Source organism: Falco cherrug, chromosome 13 (genome assembly GCF_023634085.1).
Source record: "Falco cherrug isolate bFalChe1 chromosome 13, bFalChe1.pri, whole genome shotgun sequence".
In the NCBI taxonomy this organism is placed as follows: domain Eukaryota; kingdom Metazoa; phylum Chordata; class Aves; order Falconiformes; family Falconidae; genus Falco; species Falco cherrug.
Window position 1 is genome coordinate 30,010,975 of NC_073709.1, and position 13,959 is coordinate 30,024,933.

Below are 13,959 nucleotides of genomic sequence, written 5' to 3' on the forward strand. Positions count from 1 at the left end.
CTACTGGTAAAAGACTGAAGCATGACAATATATTCTGCTGTTCAAAATAGAAGACTCAGGCATTATCACACTACAACATGTACTGTGCAATTTGCATTTGTAAGAACTTCAGTTCACACCTCCTGCTTTCACAAGTGCTTACCTTCACAAGTACAGCCCTGTCGAATTAAACCGACCATCAGAGATGTGCATTGATTGCATTTTGTTGGTGTGTTAAATGATTTCACTACAAACTGGTGCGCTTTAGGCTGTGAAAAAAGCAGACAAGGATGTTAACACCTGTAACGCTTCTGAACAGTTATCTTTTTCACAGACACCAGAGTGCATAGCTGCATTAAAAAAGGTAGCTTATTTGTGTTTGCTGAAATGAGATCTGAGGTGCTGACACACAGGCTGAAAAAAACTCCTTATCAGTGCTCGTTGTTGATAATTTAAACCATCCTTTGCAAACAAAACCATGGAAACTGGACAGTGTCTCAGAACATGAGTTTGCTTTCACTGCAGATAGGAAAGTTGCCAAAATTATTCCATTACACTCTAGAAGCTGAATGTGTCTATGTATGTGCTTGGTGGGCAACTGTCTCCCAGCCAAAGTTAACCTACCACAGTATTTTCTAAGCTGCAAATCAAGTGCTCCTCTGTAAGGACTGTTGCCAAAGTTCAAAGAAAAATATCCCAACTTTTTCAAAATTCTAATTTTTAGAAAGCATGACCGAGTTCAGTTCTGTGGTGGCAAGCACAGGCAATTTCAGAACACGCAAATCAAAAGCAAGAGTACAGACGAAGTTGATTTTAAAAGGGACTGTCTTCTGTTAGTTCTTGGGAACACAGACAACATGAGTTAAGTGTTTTAATTCTCTCCCCTTAAGGATGGCAGAGCTGATGCTATGATATCAAGGCTAAATCACTACATAATGTGGCAGTATGATTCATAAAAGGCCTTATATAAAATCCAGAATACTGCTTTGCTTTTCCAAAAAAAAAAACCAAAACCCAAAAAACAAACCAGCAAAGTAACAACTGGTAGGTGGAGAAATCATACAGCATAGGGTGAACACAAAGGCTATCCAAGCAACTTGGATAATGTATGTGATCTGAAATAAGACAATTTTGCAGAATACTTTAATGTGTAGGTATATTAACATTTTTATCACTTGCCTGGTTTTCCCAGCATAAGATATCACAGCTAAGGGCTCAAACCTCATGCATCTCCAGGAACAGTTTTCCTGTTACAATGGAAGCCTGTCTACAGATGGATGTCTTGTTTCGAAACTTGCAGGGAAACAATACTTAGCTTTAAAAACTAATGGAATCATAAAGTAAGAAGGTTCTTTAGGGAACATAATAAATCAGAAAGCCAATCATTACTTCCTGAGCAAAATATTTGCAAAAATTGAATTATATGCACAGTAGAATGTTTCACAGGATTCCAAGTGCAGTATTTTTTAACTGATTTACTAAGATGCTGCCAAAGAACACTGTCTGCTCAAACTTTTTAGCTTTCCTTTACACAAATGAAGTCTTTTGCTGTTTTGCAATTTATCAAATCAGAGAAACAGATCTATCAGAAAGACTTATTTACTTCACTGATTAGTTGCAGAAAAACCGTCATTTTTTTAAATATCGAGAAGATTCCTAAGCCGTTGGGGCACTTCTGAAACTTTTATGGGGTAATTTTTCCTTCTGTAGCTATTATCTTATTCTTCATTTGCTTGAATATACAGAATTCGCTGTGAATTATCATACGCTGACTGGCTTATTTGGCCAACAGCAAAATAATTTCAACAACTGATGCAGAATCAGTATTTATGCAAGTAAAAAAGCCCGAAGACAGAAAGACGGGAATTCCTCCTCCCAGTCCAGTGCTGGCTGTTGTTCTCACTCTACACTGCTTATAAAAAATGCAAATCTATGGTTTCATTTTAGGCTTACACTTTGCCTTTTCTCAAAAATAAGCATCTAATCAGCTCACAGATGTGCTAATCTGAGACTGTCCCACAGTGACATCAGTTTTATCGTATACAGAGATAAAGGCAGGTTGGTCAGACACATGCCAGGAAACACCCCCCTTTCTAGGAAGTCTCTTTTCGTTTCTTTATGTCCTGGTTCATTTATCTCTTTCTAATTTACAAACTACCATTTTTCTTATAATCAGATTCCTGTGTGCCTAGTACAACTTGTCAAACCACATAATGTAGGAATGAGGGGTTTCAAATTTTAGAAAGCAACCGGCTTCCATATAAACAGTCCTTCTAGGCAGTTCTGGTAAGATTGCTGTGACAAACAGCTCTCCTGAAGCTGTTGCCCGGGAGTGCTATGTTCCCCTCTACCTTATAAAAAGTGTGAACACTTGACTGAATACCTTCGGTGCAGAGAGTCCTGATCCAATATATGCTGTCCTCATGGTTGGAGTGTGAATTGAACGGGGAGGATGATCTGTAACCTGAACATAGCCCCCAAAGGATCAATGAGGCATCAAGTACACAGTATCAAAGACAGCCTGAATGAAGCAAAAAGACTGCAACGTCCCACCCCCCCCACCCCCAAACATACAAGCAATCAATCTGATTAACACAGAAAAGGACTCGGAAAACCAAATCTTATTTTTCAGCAAAATTACATGTAAGATTAATCTCCTAAATGTCAGAAGTAGCTTTGTATTATCTTAAACATGTGATTGAATCTTTTCTAATGTAAAATAATCAGTTAATTTTTTTAACAGGGAAAGGGGACACACTATCACAGCTGCAGAGCCTGGCTAGTATTTCGTATCGAAAAGACTTTCAGCAGGACTCCAAAGTGTGCTCTTACAAACTACAGTACAACATTAACTTTGCGCCATCATTTCTTAAATACTCATGACTGAGGATGTTTTATGAAGAGAGACTGTATCTAACAACTGATTCAATATAGTTCCCACCCCTAGCCCACCCCCCCTAGCCGTATGGGAAAGGACATGCAACATTCCCCTAAATGCCATTCACCACTGGTGCAGAAGGTTATTACAAGGTCCTAAAGAGTCTCACTGCAGAGGAACGAGCTTCATTCTAAACAGAAGGATTTGCAGTAGCAATTTTTACATGAGTGAAACTGTCACTCCTAAAAGACGACAGAAATTTGTCAACACTGGAGTACCTCGATTGGTTCAATCTCACTAGCTGTAGAAGGAGATCTGGATCTTGAATGGAGGTGAGACTTGCTATCTTCATCCCGTGATGGAGTATTAGACAACGTAAAATTCTCCACTGAATCAATCTAGGAGAACAAATCAAGAGAAAAAAAAAAACACAACCAAAAAAAATAATAAATCAAAGACATCATTAAAAATTAATTCTCAACTCTTGCCAAAATAAGGTAAGTGAGCAGTAGAATTCCTAAGAGAGAACTGAGAGGATAAAAATTCAGTTTTAAGCAAATTCCTAATTATAGTTTAAAAATGCAATGAAAATTATTGAAAATGAACACGCCAAGGCTTCTGCTGAGAGGTGAGCACATGCATAAGAGCTGCTAGTTCAGGGGCCTGATAAACACTTGAAGAGACCCGTAACTCAGCATTTTCAAAGGGTGAATATTTTCTGCTGGGTTTTGTCCACTGGTAATAAAGATTTGTCACAAGTGAATTCCCACATAGCCCATGTAAATCACTGCAAATACATTTAGAAGTAAATAAGGAGAAAAGGCAGAGCAAGCAACATACTTCCTGAGGTTAGTGTTAATTATATTCACAAAGAACTGCTATTTTTTTCTACCCCATTTGAACTCCAAAAACATCCTTACCAGGAATTCAGTTTCTTCAGGGGAATATTTTCTTACTCCTTGATATGACAATGAAACTAAGCCCAACACAGAACTACACTGAACAACAAGGCATATAGGTACCAGTTAACTTGGATAACAAGTCATCTTCTGTCAGTGCAACTGAAAAAATCAGAGAATGCAGGATCCTTCCTTGAAAACAAGACATGTCCATATCAAAGTTTTCTATGTAAATTTATATGGAAAAAAATTATCGCAAGATGAGGATGCTTTTCTCCACTAATAGTAAAACTAAAAGCTGGAAGCCTACAGAAGCCTTCATTGCATGCCTGGCTTTTCTGGAGCGATGCTGGCATCGGTTCCCCATCACAAAGTATTTGGCTAGCTTGCATACAAACTCAAATATGCAGCAACATTTACAGAAAGCATATGAACATTCCACTGTTTTTTATCTCATTTGCCATTGACACCATACTAAGAATTGCACAAACTTTACTGCTTTTTGGGAATAAGATTGCCAAGCTAATCTTATACATGCATATACAGTCCTGTCCTCCAGAAACTCGGTCATGGTAGCGAACAGGTGCAGTTGCTGGTTTTTCTTTCTCTCTCTCTCCACCCCCCCTTTTTTTTTAATAGTAGTGAGTTAAGTTTGATGGCTTCTAGTGCTATCATAGCCTTAAAAAAAAAAAATTATCTGGTGAAAATGCTCATCAGCTTAGTCAACTTAGGCACATTAAGATGCCTGTAAGCATTTCTCTAATGAAAACGGCAAATTCTCACACTGGGATACACCTGTTTTCTACACATAGATCATGTGTTTCAAGCATTGAGGCAAAAATCAGCAGTAAAGCAAACATTTTGTGCTCAGGTTTATCAGAAGCAAATAATTGGAAGCTTTATCCAGTATTAGAAACATTGATGCCTTTAAGTAGCAAATCCCCAGACACGTAACACTATTTCAATTATTTTAAACTTTGTCCTTTTTAAATTGAGTCTAAACATGTGATAACTTGGAGTCCACTCAAAGACCTCCAAAAATTTTACTTTCTTCTTAAGTGTAATTAAAAAATATGCCAAATAAGTAACTACAGGCAAATTTTCTGTGGCAAGTAACAGACATTCCTTTTCTTCTGCAAGTTAAACTCAGAGATCTAATCTATCATTTCACAGATGCTTCCAGATACTCCAAAGGCTTTCCCTTTCAAAGCAGCATTGCATACCAAAGAATTTTCATGGTGTCTCTTCATTTTAGTACAAGCATGATATGAATGATGGAATTTTTCTGGAATGTGCTACAAAGCCTTTGTGGTTGGAGACAAATGTTGAACCAGTAACAAATGTATTTTTACTTTACTTACGGAACATAAAAAGCCCACAAAATGCACAGAACCTGATCTACCATTACAGAATTTGAAGGGAATTTTAACCACCACCTTTACTGCAGAAACAGGGCCTTAAGCTGTGTTGCTCCAGGTTCCTTGCTTTAATGAGAAGAACTAAAGCAACCTGACTCAACTATGGCCAAAAGCTTACGTGGACCACATTAACACCATTAAAATTAAACAAATCCACTGGTTTATCAAAAGCATATTTCAGTATTTCCTAGCAATCTGTAACAGCCTTGTTGTCTTCCACAGGCCTGTGCTTAGCTGTCTCCACAGTGTCACCTGTGTAAGTCTGAGCCAAAGCTGGCCTGTGTATAAACACATCTTGAGGAGAGATGACCTTTGGAATTGGAGCCACAGCCAACAAACCCAAGGATGCTGGCCTAAGACACAGCGGTGTGCTTTGAACTGCACAGGTAAGGGCACTCTTAGAGCTGTTGGGCATTATTGCTTATTTATTAAATATTCAATATAAATGCTTTGTATACTTTCTTATTCCTATTGTCATACATGCGTAAAAGAAACAAAAGTGGCAGTATGAGTTGAAAATGGACATAGTCTATCTGCTACAAATGCAGTCTGACAAAGCTCTGATAACACCATGTTAAAAATCCACCTTGATTTTTGAAACACCGTAGAGCTTTCCAGCTTAACAGGACTACAAGACATCCTTCTGCTTTCCTTGTATGAATTTTTCCTGCCCTCCTTGATGCTCCAATTTACTCAGTTGCCCACTTCCCGTTTGTTTATTTCTGTACTGTGATATCTTCTACCCTTTGCTATGACATGCCTGCCAAACGCCAAACCTGTATAGGCAATTCCCATAACTCGACACATGCCCTCCGCTGAGGGCAAGGGAAAAACCAGGCCCTTATCTGACATTTACCCATCTTCCCAACCTGTGCCTACATGATCAAAAAACTTTCACATTGAAGTGAGGAAGTACCCAAAGCATCTTCTCTAGTTACTGTGATATTCTGCCCATAGGATTACCAAATCGAACACTCCAAAAGCTTTTAGCCCACAGCTATAAAACAACAAAAAGCACAGCAGCAGCAGCAAACAGTAGCAGGAGCACAAGACATGCAGTGAGGTAAATACACAATCCATACATTAAACAAAGGCATGTACAAAACAGGCAAAAAATAAAGGGCCACATAGAGTAAGACAGCCTCTTACACGTCTGCCTTTGTTAGCTGGAGTACAGGAAGGAGAGCGCTTTAACAAAGAAAGGAGGAGAATATGTTACAAAACGGAACAGTGACACACATCAGCTCAGAAATCGTCACCCTGTATCTCCAGAGGTAGCATTTAGACACACAGAGACATGGTCATTTTTACAAGTATTTTGAAAACAAGATATTCTGGGGCAACAGGAGGAATGAAACATAAAAAAAGGAACAATTATTTTAAAGTTTGCATTTTTGCACAGGACTGAACTGCAGACTACGTTATACTAATAATTTGCAGTTAGCATCTCTGTACTTTGAACAAGATAAATAAAGCAATCTCTTTGAGGCACAATATGTCCAATGTAAAGTATCAGAACCAGAATTATGCTAAACTTAATTATGAATGTGCAGGTAGTCAGGGCTCTCACCACATGCTATATACTATGGCTTATTCTGTTTAATAACTTGATTCAGAGCTTGATTTATTCTGTAGGTATTTAAAAAGTTCAGATTTGTTTAGTTTAACCACAGCCCACGGCAACTGTATATGAGGACAGATTGCAGGATGATTTCAGAAATACATTTTTAATTTGTAATGTGTTGATAACAGGGGAAAACCAGTATTTTCTAGCAAGTGGGAAAATAATAGGATTCCACTTTACTGTTATTAAATAATCAAAAATTCATCTTTAGATAAAACAAGTTGCTTGCTTCTAATAGCTAGTGAGATACACAAAATCCACCTGGCAAAACTCCCACACCTGTAATGAACACAGGAGACTTAGAAGATATTACTGAGAGACAGCCTGCAGCACACAGGAGAAACAGTGGCAAATGTTTAGAAATCAGTTCATCAGAGTCATTGGAGATGACTTCCCTCCCCACCAAAATCAGATACCAGGGACAGTAAAACATGTTCCTACTGCCCTTTGCACCCTGCTGTGTCCACAGGGGATACAAGGATCATTTCTCAAAACGTGTGGGCTTTCGCAGCTGCGAGGATTTAGGCACCAGCTCTGCCAACCTGACAAAGTATGTTTTCAAGGAGGGACAGCTGGAACCAACAGTGAGTGCTACACATCTGAACAGTGAGCAACCATGGTTCTTGCTCAGCATCTGCAGGCTACAGAGGCAGCAGGACATCTATTTTTACTTCTCTTCAGTAGAAATTGCAAAGCTACTGTTTTCCTCATTGAAAAAATTAGAATTAACTTGTCATTCAGAGTGCTATAAACAATTCTGTTACTGGGATGGCTGACACATGACATACCCACCCTAGTAAACGCCAAATGTAATCAGTGGGCCGAGCGCAGTACTGCTTACACAACTGTATGTTACACAGACGTCAGAGACGTTGCAAAGAATGCTATGTAACTGCAACTGCATATTATTTTACACTCTTGTCATTTCTAATGAAGCACCTGAGGCTGAAGAAACAATATGGGCCATTAGTAATATTTACTTGGGGTTCTTGATTACAGGAGAGGCTTTTCTGAAACCCATGCGATATTGCAGCACTGCATGAGTCTGGCCTGAGGACTTGTAATTCTTCTTTGGTCTTAACATAAAGAACCCACACACTTCTCAGGTTTGACTGAGCACAGGTTAATTCTTGAGATGCTAGAAGACATGCTGCCCATCAAGGTAACTGCTGCCAAAAAGAGACACTGGGAAGGGAATGGAGGTCACATTCACTGGGGAGGAATTTTTAATATATTTGTATTTAATGATTTCATTTAGAGTCTGACTAACACATTGATGTAGAACCAACTCTATGAGCTAAAACATAAATAACCATTTATTTTGATAATTCAGAGGCTATATGTTATGAATCTCTCTATGAATGAATCAAGTAATTGTCCAATAAATGAAAGATGCAGAACTGACTTTAAACACCTTTCTCCTATTAATGTGGACATCAGCTTTATTTCTCTTTGTCATAAAGACAGGTAGCTCAAAAAGTCTTGCATTTGTCTGCAAGATACTCTTCTCATCTTTGAACAGTCAACGCTCTTCTTCTGCAGCTTTGCCAGACGAGAAAGAATTCTGCCCTGGTGTTAGAGACGTTAGCCCCTGGCCAGCCCAGGCCAGCAATGTACTCCCGCCCAATGCAACTGAGAAAAAAATGTTCCTGTCGGACTCAGATTGAAGCTGTAACAAGGGAAGTTTGATTCTGCATGTAGTAAGTCATCCACGTGCAACAATATACACATGAATACCTACAGTTTTATCTAAGACTAAAAAATGGGTATCTGAAAAGATTTGATCTGGGTGGACCAATCAGGAAGAATGCCTTAAAGGATGTATACCAACAGTTGAAAATTACTCACTTGCATAGCTAAAAAGATAAACATGATGTTGTCAAAATGCTTGTGAAAAAAAAAAAAAAATGCTGCCGCCTTTAAAAAAACAAAACCAAAACAACAACCAACAATAAAAACAGAATAAAGTACCGACGTCCTTCAAAACTAACTAGATAGCAACCACGAAAAACTGTCTTGTCCCAAGTCTCCTCTTTCAAAACAGAACATCATCAGCTACTCTGCCACATTGATTTCTCTGGTAACAAGTTTTAGAAGAGAATATTAAGATATTTTTAAAGGTAACTTTCAACGAAAGAACCTGCTGATTCAAACCAAGTGTTCCTAATACTCAGGCAACATAGAGAACTTTCCTTTAATCCAGTTAAAGGATATAAATACCATTCATTTATTGCAGACTTAACGTGACAGGAAACTACTCTTTTTGTCAAAGAAAATTCCAACAACATCAGCAAGATAGAAGTTTTCTATATGCTATACAAAAATGCAGGTAAATACCATCTACTATGGTACCACAAATTTTGTCTGTACCTTTACGGTACCTTCACATTTTCTCAAAGGTATATACCTGTTTTACAGAAAAAAAAAAAAGCATCTAGAAGAAAAACATTCTTTCAGAGTTTGTGAAAGGAAATGTCATCAGTAGAATAGGCCCATAAACTATACCCTCTTTGTTACACCCTTCAGAGCAGACATTTCTAGAATAAAATTAATTATATCACATTTTAATGCAAATAGGATTATACTATTGTGAATACATATGTATATATATGTGTGTATGTGCAGACACATATATACAAGCACACACAGATGTACACACACAATATACCTACAGAGTTGTAACAGATGGTTCTCTACCATGGATGCATACGTTGATTTTAGAAAGCTTATTATTGTTTATTTTTATGTGCCTACTATTCCAGTCTGGAAGAAATATAATGTAGTCAGTTTTCAGCTTTTAACTCAGTTCCTTTAGTAAGCAATTAACTGAGGTAAATATTTAAACGCTGTCCTGACACAAAACCAGCATCTCAAATGACAATAAAAAGTAGTAAGTTCACTTCAGTTATAATGAAAATTACCTCTTACAATATAGGCTAAAACCCAGACTATTTTATTTGAGCAAACACGAATTAACTGTATGCAAGGAAAACATTTTCGCTGAAGTGATCAGAAAACTTTTGGAAGCAATTAATCATAAAGTAGTAACAGGAAGCAATAGAACTAAATGAATTAAGTGTGCCAGTGATTTTGGAACCAGTTTCCACAGGCCGTATTGGTAGAAAAGGCCCAAAAGCAGCTTCTCCCCATTTGAAAAACTGTTTGCAGTTAAGAATTCTTCACCTGCACCTAAAGAAAAGCATTTACTTTAAAATGGAACATCTACCTATATAAACAGGTGTAAGTATACTATTATAGAAATAACCTGTTCTCCACTGCACTTGCAGATTTTTTTTGACTGCATTAATGTTTGAATATTCCAAATCAATCAGCTGATCTCTGTTACTGAGGGTTTTACTGGTTTGAAAGTCAAAGACTTACGTCATCCATAAAATCAATCAATGAGGATGAAGAGGAGGAAAAGGAATCCTATTTTAATGAAAACAGCAATAAAAAAAAAAGAAAGAGAGAGAGAGAGAGAAAGAGATGGATGAAGAAAACTATTCAGTATAAATAAAATTGCAAAAATAAAGAACTGTAAATAACTATTGCCTGTAACAGTTATCTCTGTAAGCTCTCATTAATTGCCTTTCACAGACAATTAATCAATAAACTACCTGTATAAAACCCAATGTTTTTCCAGCATTCACTCAATAAAATAATATTGCTACACTCCAACAGGAATTTCATACTGAAAGTAACTTATAAGACAAATGATGAAAAAACAAATTTTAAAATTGTATTAATTGTTAGGACTTCAAGAGAGAACAATGAAGTAATGAATATGCAATGAAAAGAAAGTAAATTTTGACACATCAATAACAAAAGCTCTTTCATGGCTAAATGTGATGACTTTGCACACCCATCAGGAAAAAAACAGGGGCAAATTTTAGACCAATGTGTAACTGTAAACGAGGTGCCTTGTCCCATCCTCTGAATTGAGTTTCACCCCAGCTGTTCTTTCAAATGGAAAAAGATGCATTGCTTACTGTTCATTAAAAAAAGAAGATATGAGATACACAGTATCATTTCAGGTTTTTTTCAGGTTTTCTACCTAAGCTGGTCTTTTGCCTAAATGTGACAAAGGAATTAGCCAGCTTTATTTAAGTATATAGGATCTGTGGAGAAGAGATAAATAGTAATTATCTGGGTTTTACAAATCTGTGTAAAATGAACAGAAGATGAAAACAACCTAATAAATATACAGTACCGATGACTTCACGGAATACATTCAGGGATTATTCACGTATTTCCTCTCATTTTTACCAAACCAGTAGCTGCAATACTTAGGATTTTTCTGAATAGAAAGAAAGGCCATTTGAACAACTACGTTTTTCAGGTTCAATACAAAAATCAGCAAATTTCAGCATTCAAGATTTGAGAGAGAATTCACTATCACTACTACTGTTCACGGTAAGACAGCCAGCGTGGTAAATGACACAATCTTCACATATTATTATATACAAATATAAATGGGGCAATGTGATTAAAACACAGTAGCAAACTCTCAGCAAATATGTATATAACCTGCACGTAACAGCTGCAATTCCACTAACAGAGAGTTAGAATAGCTGTACACTTACTTCAAATTGATCCAGAGCAGAGGTAGGCGCATTCAAAAATGCCAAGAAAGAATTCTGTGAGTCTTGGTGCTTTACACCTAGAAAACAGCAGCAGGTTTTTAAGCTACAGAAAAATGACCTTTTCATGGAGGACCTTTGCCTTGTTGAATCAGGGTTTGAGTATCCACCTGACACACCTACACATTTTAAAATGAGTTGTCACATTTGGTCTGTTTTCAGAGCAGATTTTTTTTAATAGACATACACCCACTAAGCAAGCAGTGTATGTTTAATTAACCTTTTCCAAGCCAGGATGTGTGTGGTGTGAATTCAACATAAAAACACACTGTAAGTACAGGGTCTATTATGCAGAAGGCACAGGTTCTAATGTGCTTATGTCCACTTGCAACACGCGCTGCAGGACATACAGACATAGACAGCAATGCAGCAGGTGTCACCCCTGCTCCAGTCACACGCTGGATAGGCTGCTGTGACAAGACAGCTGTAGCCAACAGCGAGGTAACCACAAAACATGTACAGAACACAAAACTGTACAGAACAGACTGTTGGGGGAACACGCTGCATTTCCAAATAATACGGGTTCCTTGATCCATGCTCTATGCCTGTCTGCCACCTCTCACTTTTGAATGCCCAGGAGTAACAATACTGGGTAAAGCTTAAAATATCTCTGTCACGCTGTGCCATTGACGTGGTTTTCTGCCAGTAAGCAGAGCAGGAACGCTGCATCCACTGCAGCTGCAGAGGCTGGCACATCTTGACTGTTGTTTTAACTTGCTTCCAATGATGTATTTTTTTTCCCCTTCTTTTCGTTGGGGCATAATTCAAATTGGTGTGTGGGTGTTTATAAATCACAGATGTGTACAAACTCTAGGTTCCCGAACACTATAACATATATATACATTATATATATACTTATTATGACCAGAGCCTGCAGGACTCTGCACGTCACAGAAGACTGATAGTATCAAAGGTCATTTATTTCTTATAAAAAATGTGAATGTCTTGCTCTAACTAGCTACATCATCCTGTTTGCTCCAAATACAACCCACAGTGAACAAAGAAGTTACAAATAAGCCTTTCTTCTTTTAAAAATAAATACACTGAAACCCCAGTAAAATACTCAAAACAGTTCTCAAACTACCTGCTACTTTACAGAATCATTTTTAGTAATCTTCTTCCCCAGCCCTCTAAGTTTCTGGAATACATTTAGAAAGAGCAAAGGATTCAAGTGCTAATCTAAGTAATCCCTTCCCAGAAATCAATTTCCACACATCAAGAAGTCACTCTACCACTGTACATTGACTACATCTGAATCCTCCATACAGTTCATGATTCAAACATCAATATATTTCTCCTTATATAGAAAACCACGTCCAAAGATGACAAGGATTTTGTATTAAGGTATATCTCTATCAAAGTATTTGATTAGTTGCAGTAGAATCTTAATTTACTTCTGGCAAAATGCATAACTAACTTTTCTTTAACAGTCTGTTTTCTCCCCCCCCCCCCCCCCTTTTTTTTTTTTTAGAAAGGAGTAAATGTCTATTTTCACAAAAACAATAAGGTTTTAAACACTGCAAAAAATACAGGGTAAATTATTAATTATAATTTCTTAACGTATCATTTACCACAAATGAAGATATCAGAAGTCAAGTAACCATGCACAGTATTTAAGATGGTTCAGGAATCTATAAATGAAAGCTAAACATGACAAAGCACTATTGTCTCCAGGGAGATGCTATCAAGAGTTCCTCTGCAAGGACTTGGAAGAAGCATGAGCCTGGTTATCAGGGCTAAGCATCGAGATGAACAAGTATCATTTCCCTAACTCTTATTTGCTAATTGGTACCAGTCATTTTTTAATGTTCTGTGTAGGTTTGTATTATTTATACCAGTCAACCAGCACTTGGAGGCCTATATATAGGAGAAAAATGTTAACTACAATGCATTATTGATCAACATGCCATTAGGTTGCAAAGGCTGAACAATATCTGACATCCCTATGCAGCAATTGTTGCCAAGGTTTTGAAACTCCGGAGTTCAAACAGTTCCCTACAGAAAATTAGGTAATTCTGTTTGGCCTGAAAAATCACTTCTTCCCATGTGACTCCAAAGATACAACTATTAGAGCTACTACGGGAACTGCAAAGAATCAGCCAGATCATTAATCATCTCTTAATGATTTTTTTTTTTTCCATTTCAGAATTGCCAAAAAGTCTCTTCTCTCAGCAACAATGTGAAATACTGTTAGACAGATGCACTAGAAATTCCAGAACATACTCTCAGTACCACAGCAAAGCAAACATCACCACACTCACTGCTCACTATGTGGTTACAAAGCCAATCAACAGTCATCCCAGAAACACATAAATGCTATGAAGGCCTATGCAGTTGTTTACTCTCTGTGTAGACAGGACCAAAACGTTCATAGATGAAGAACACCAAGATCAGTATTGAAATCTAAATACCTTAAACCATCATAAAGGGGAAAAAGATTATAAATATATCTGCAGTTCTAACAGTTTTCTGGCAGTAGATCACTATACATATACCAAATAAAAATAATGCAGTTCCAACT

The 13,959-nt window shown here is 37.4% G+C and overlaps 1 protein-coding gene across 8 annotated transcripts in view; it reads right to left on the minus strand.

The window, feature by feature from the left end:
• Positions 1 to 13,959, minus strand: part of CDC42BPA (CDC42 binding protein kinase alpha) — a 189,915-nt gene that overhangs the window by 31,623 nt on the left and 144,333 nt on the right. For 6 of the 8 annotated variants that reach the window (XM_055725384.1, XM_055725381.1, XM_055725380.1 and 3 more), the window contains 6 exons: positions 11,382 to 11,458; positions 10,180 to 10,227; positions 6,324 to 6,362; positions 3,136 to 3,255; positions 2,363 to 2,443; positions 143 to 248 (listed from right to left, as the gene is read on the minus strand). In XM_055725384.1, coding sequence (XP_055581359.1) covers positions 143 to 248; positions 2,363 to 2,443; positions 3,136 to 3,255; positions 6,324 to 6,362; positions 10,180 to 10,227; positions 11,382 to 11,458 — 471 coding nt within the window. The remainder of the gene's footprint in view (positions 1 to 142; positions 249 to 2,362; positions 2,444 to 3,135; positions 3,256 to 6,323; positions 6,363 to 10,179; positions 10,228 to 11,381; positions 11,459 to 13,959) is intronic. The other 2 variants (XM_055725378.1, XM_055725379.1) reach the window with 2 other exon arrangements.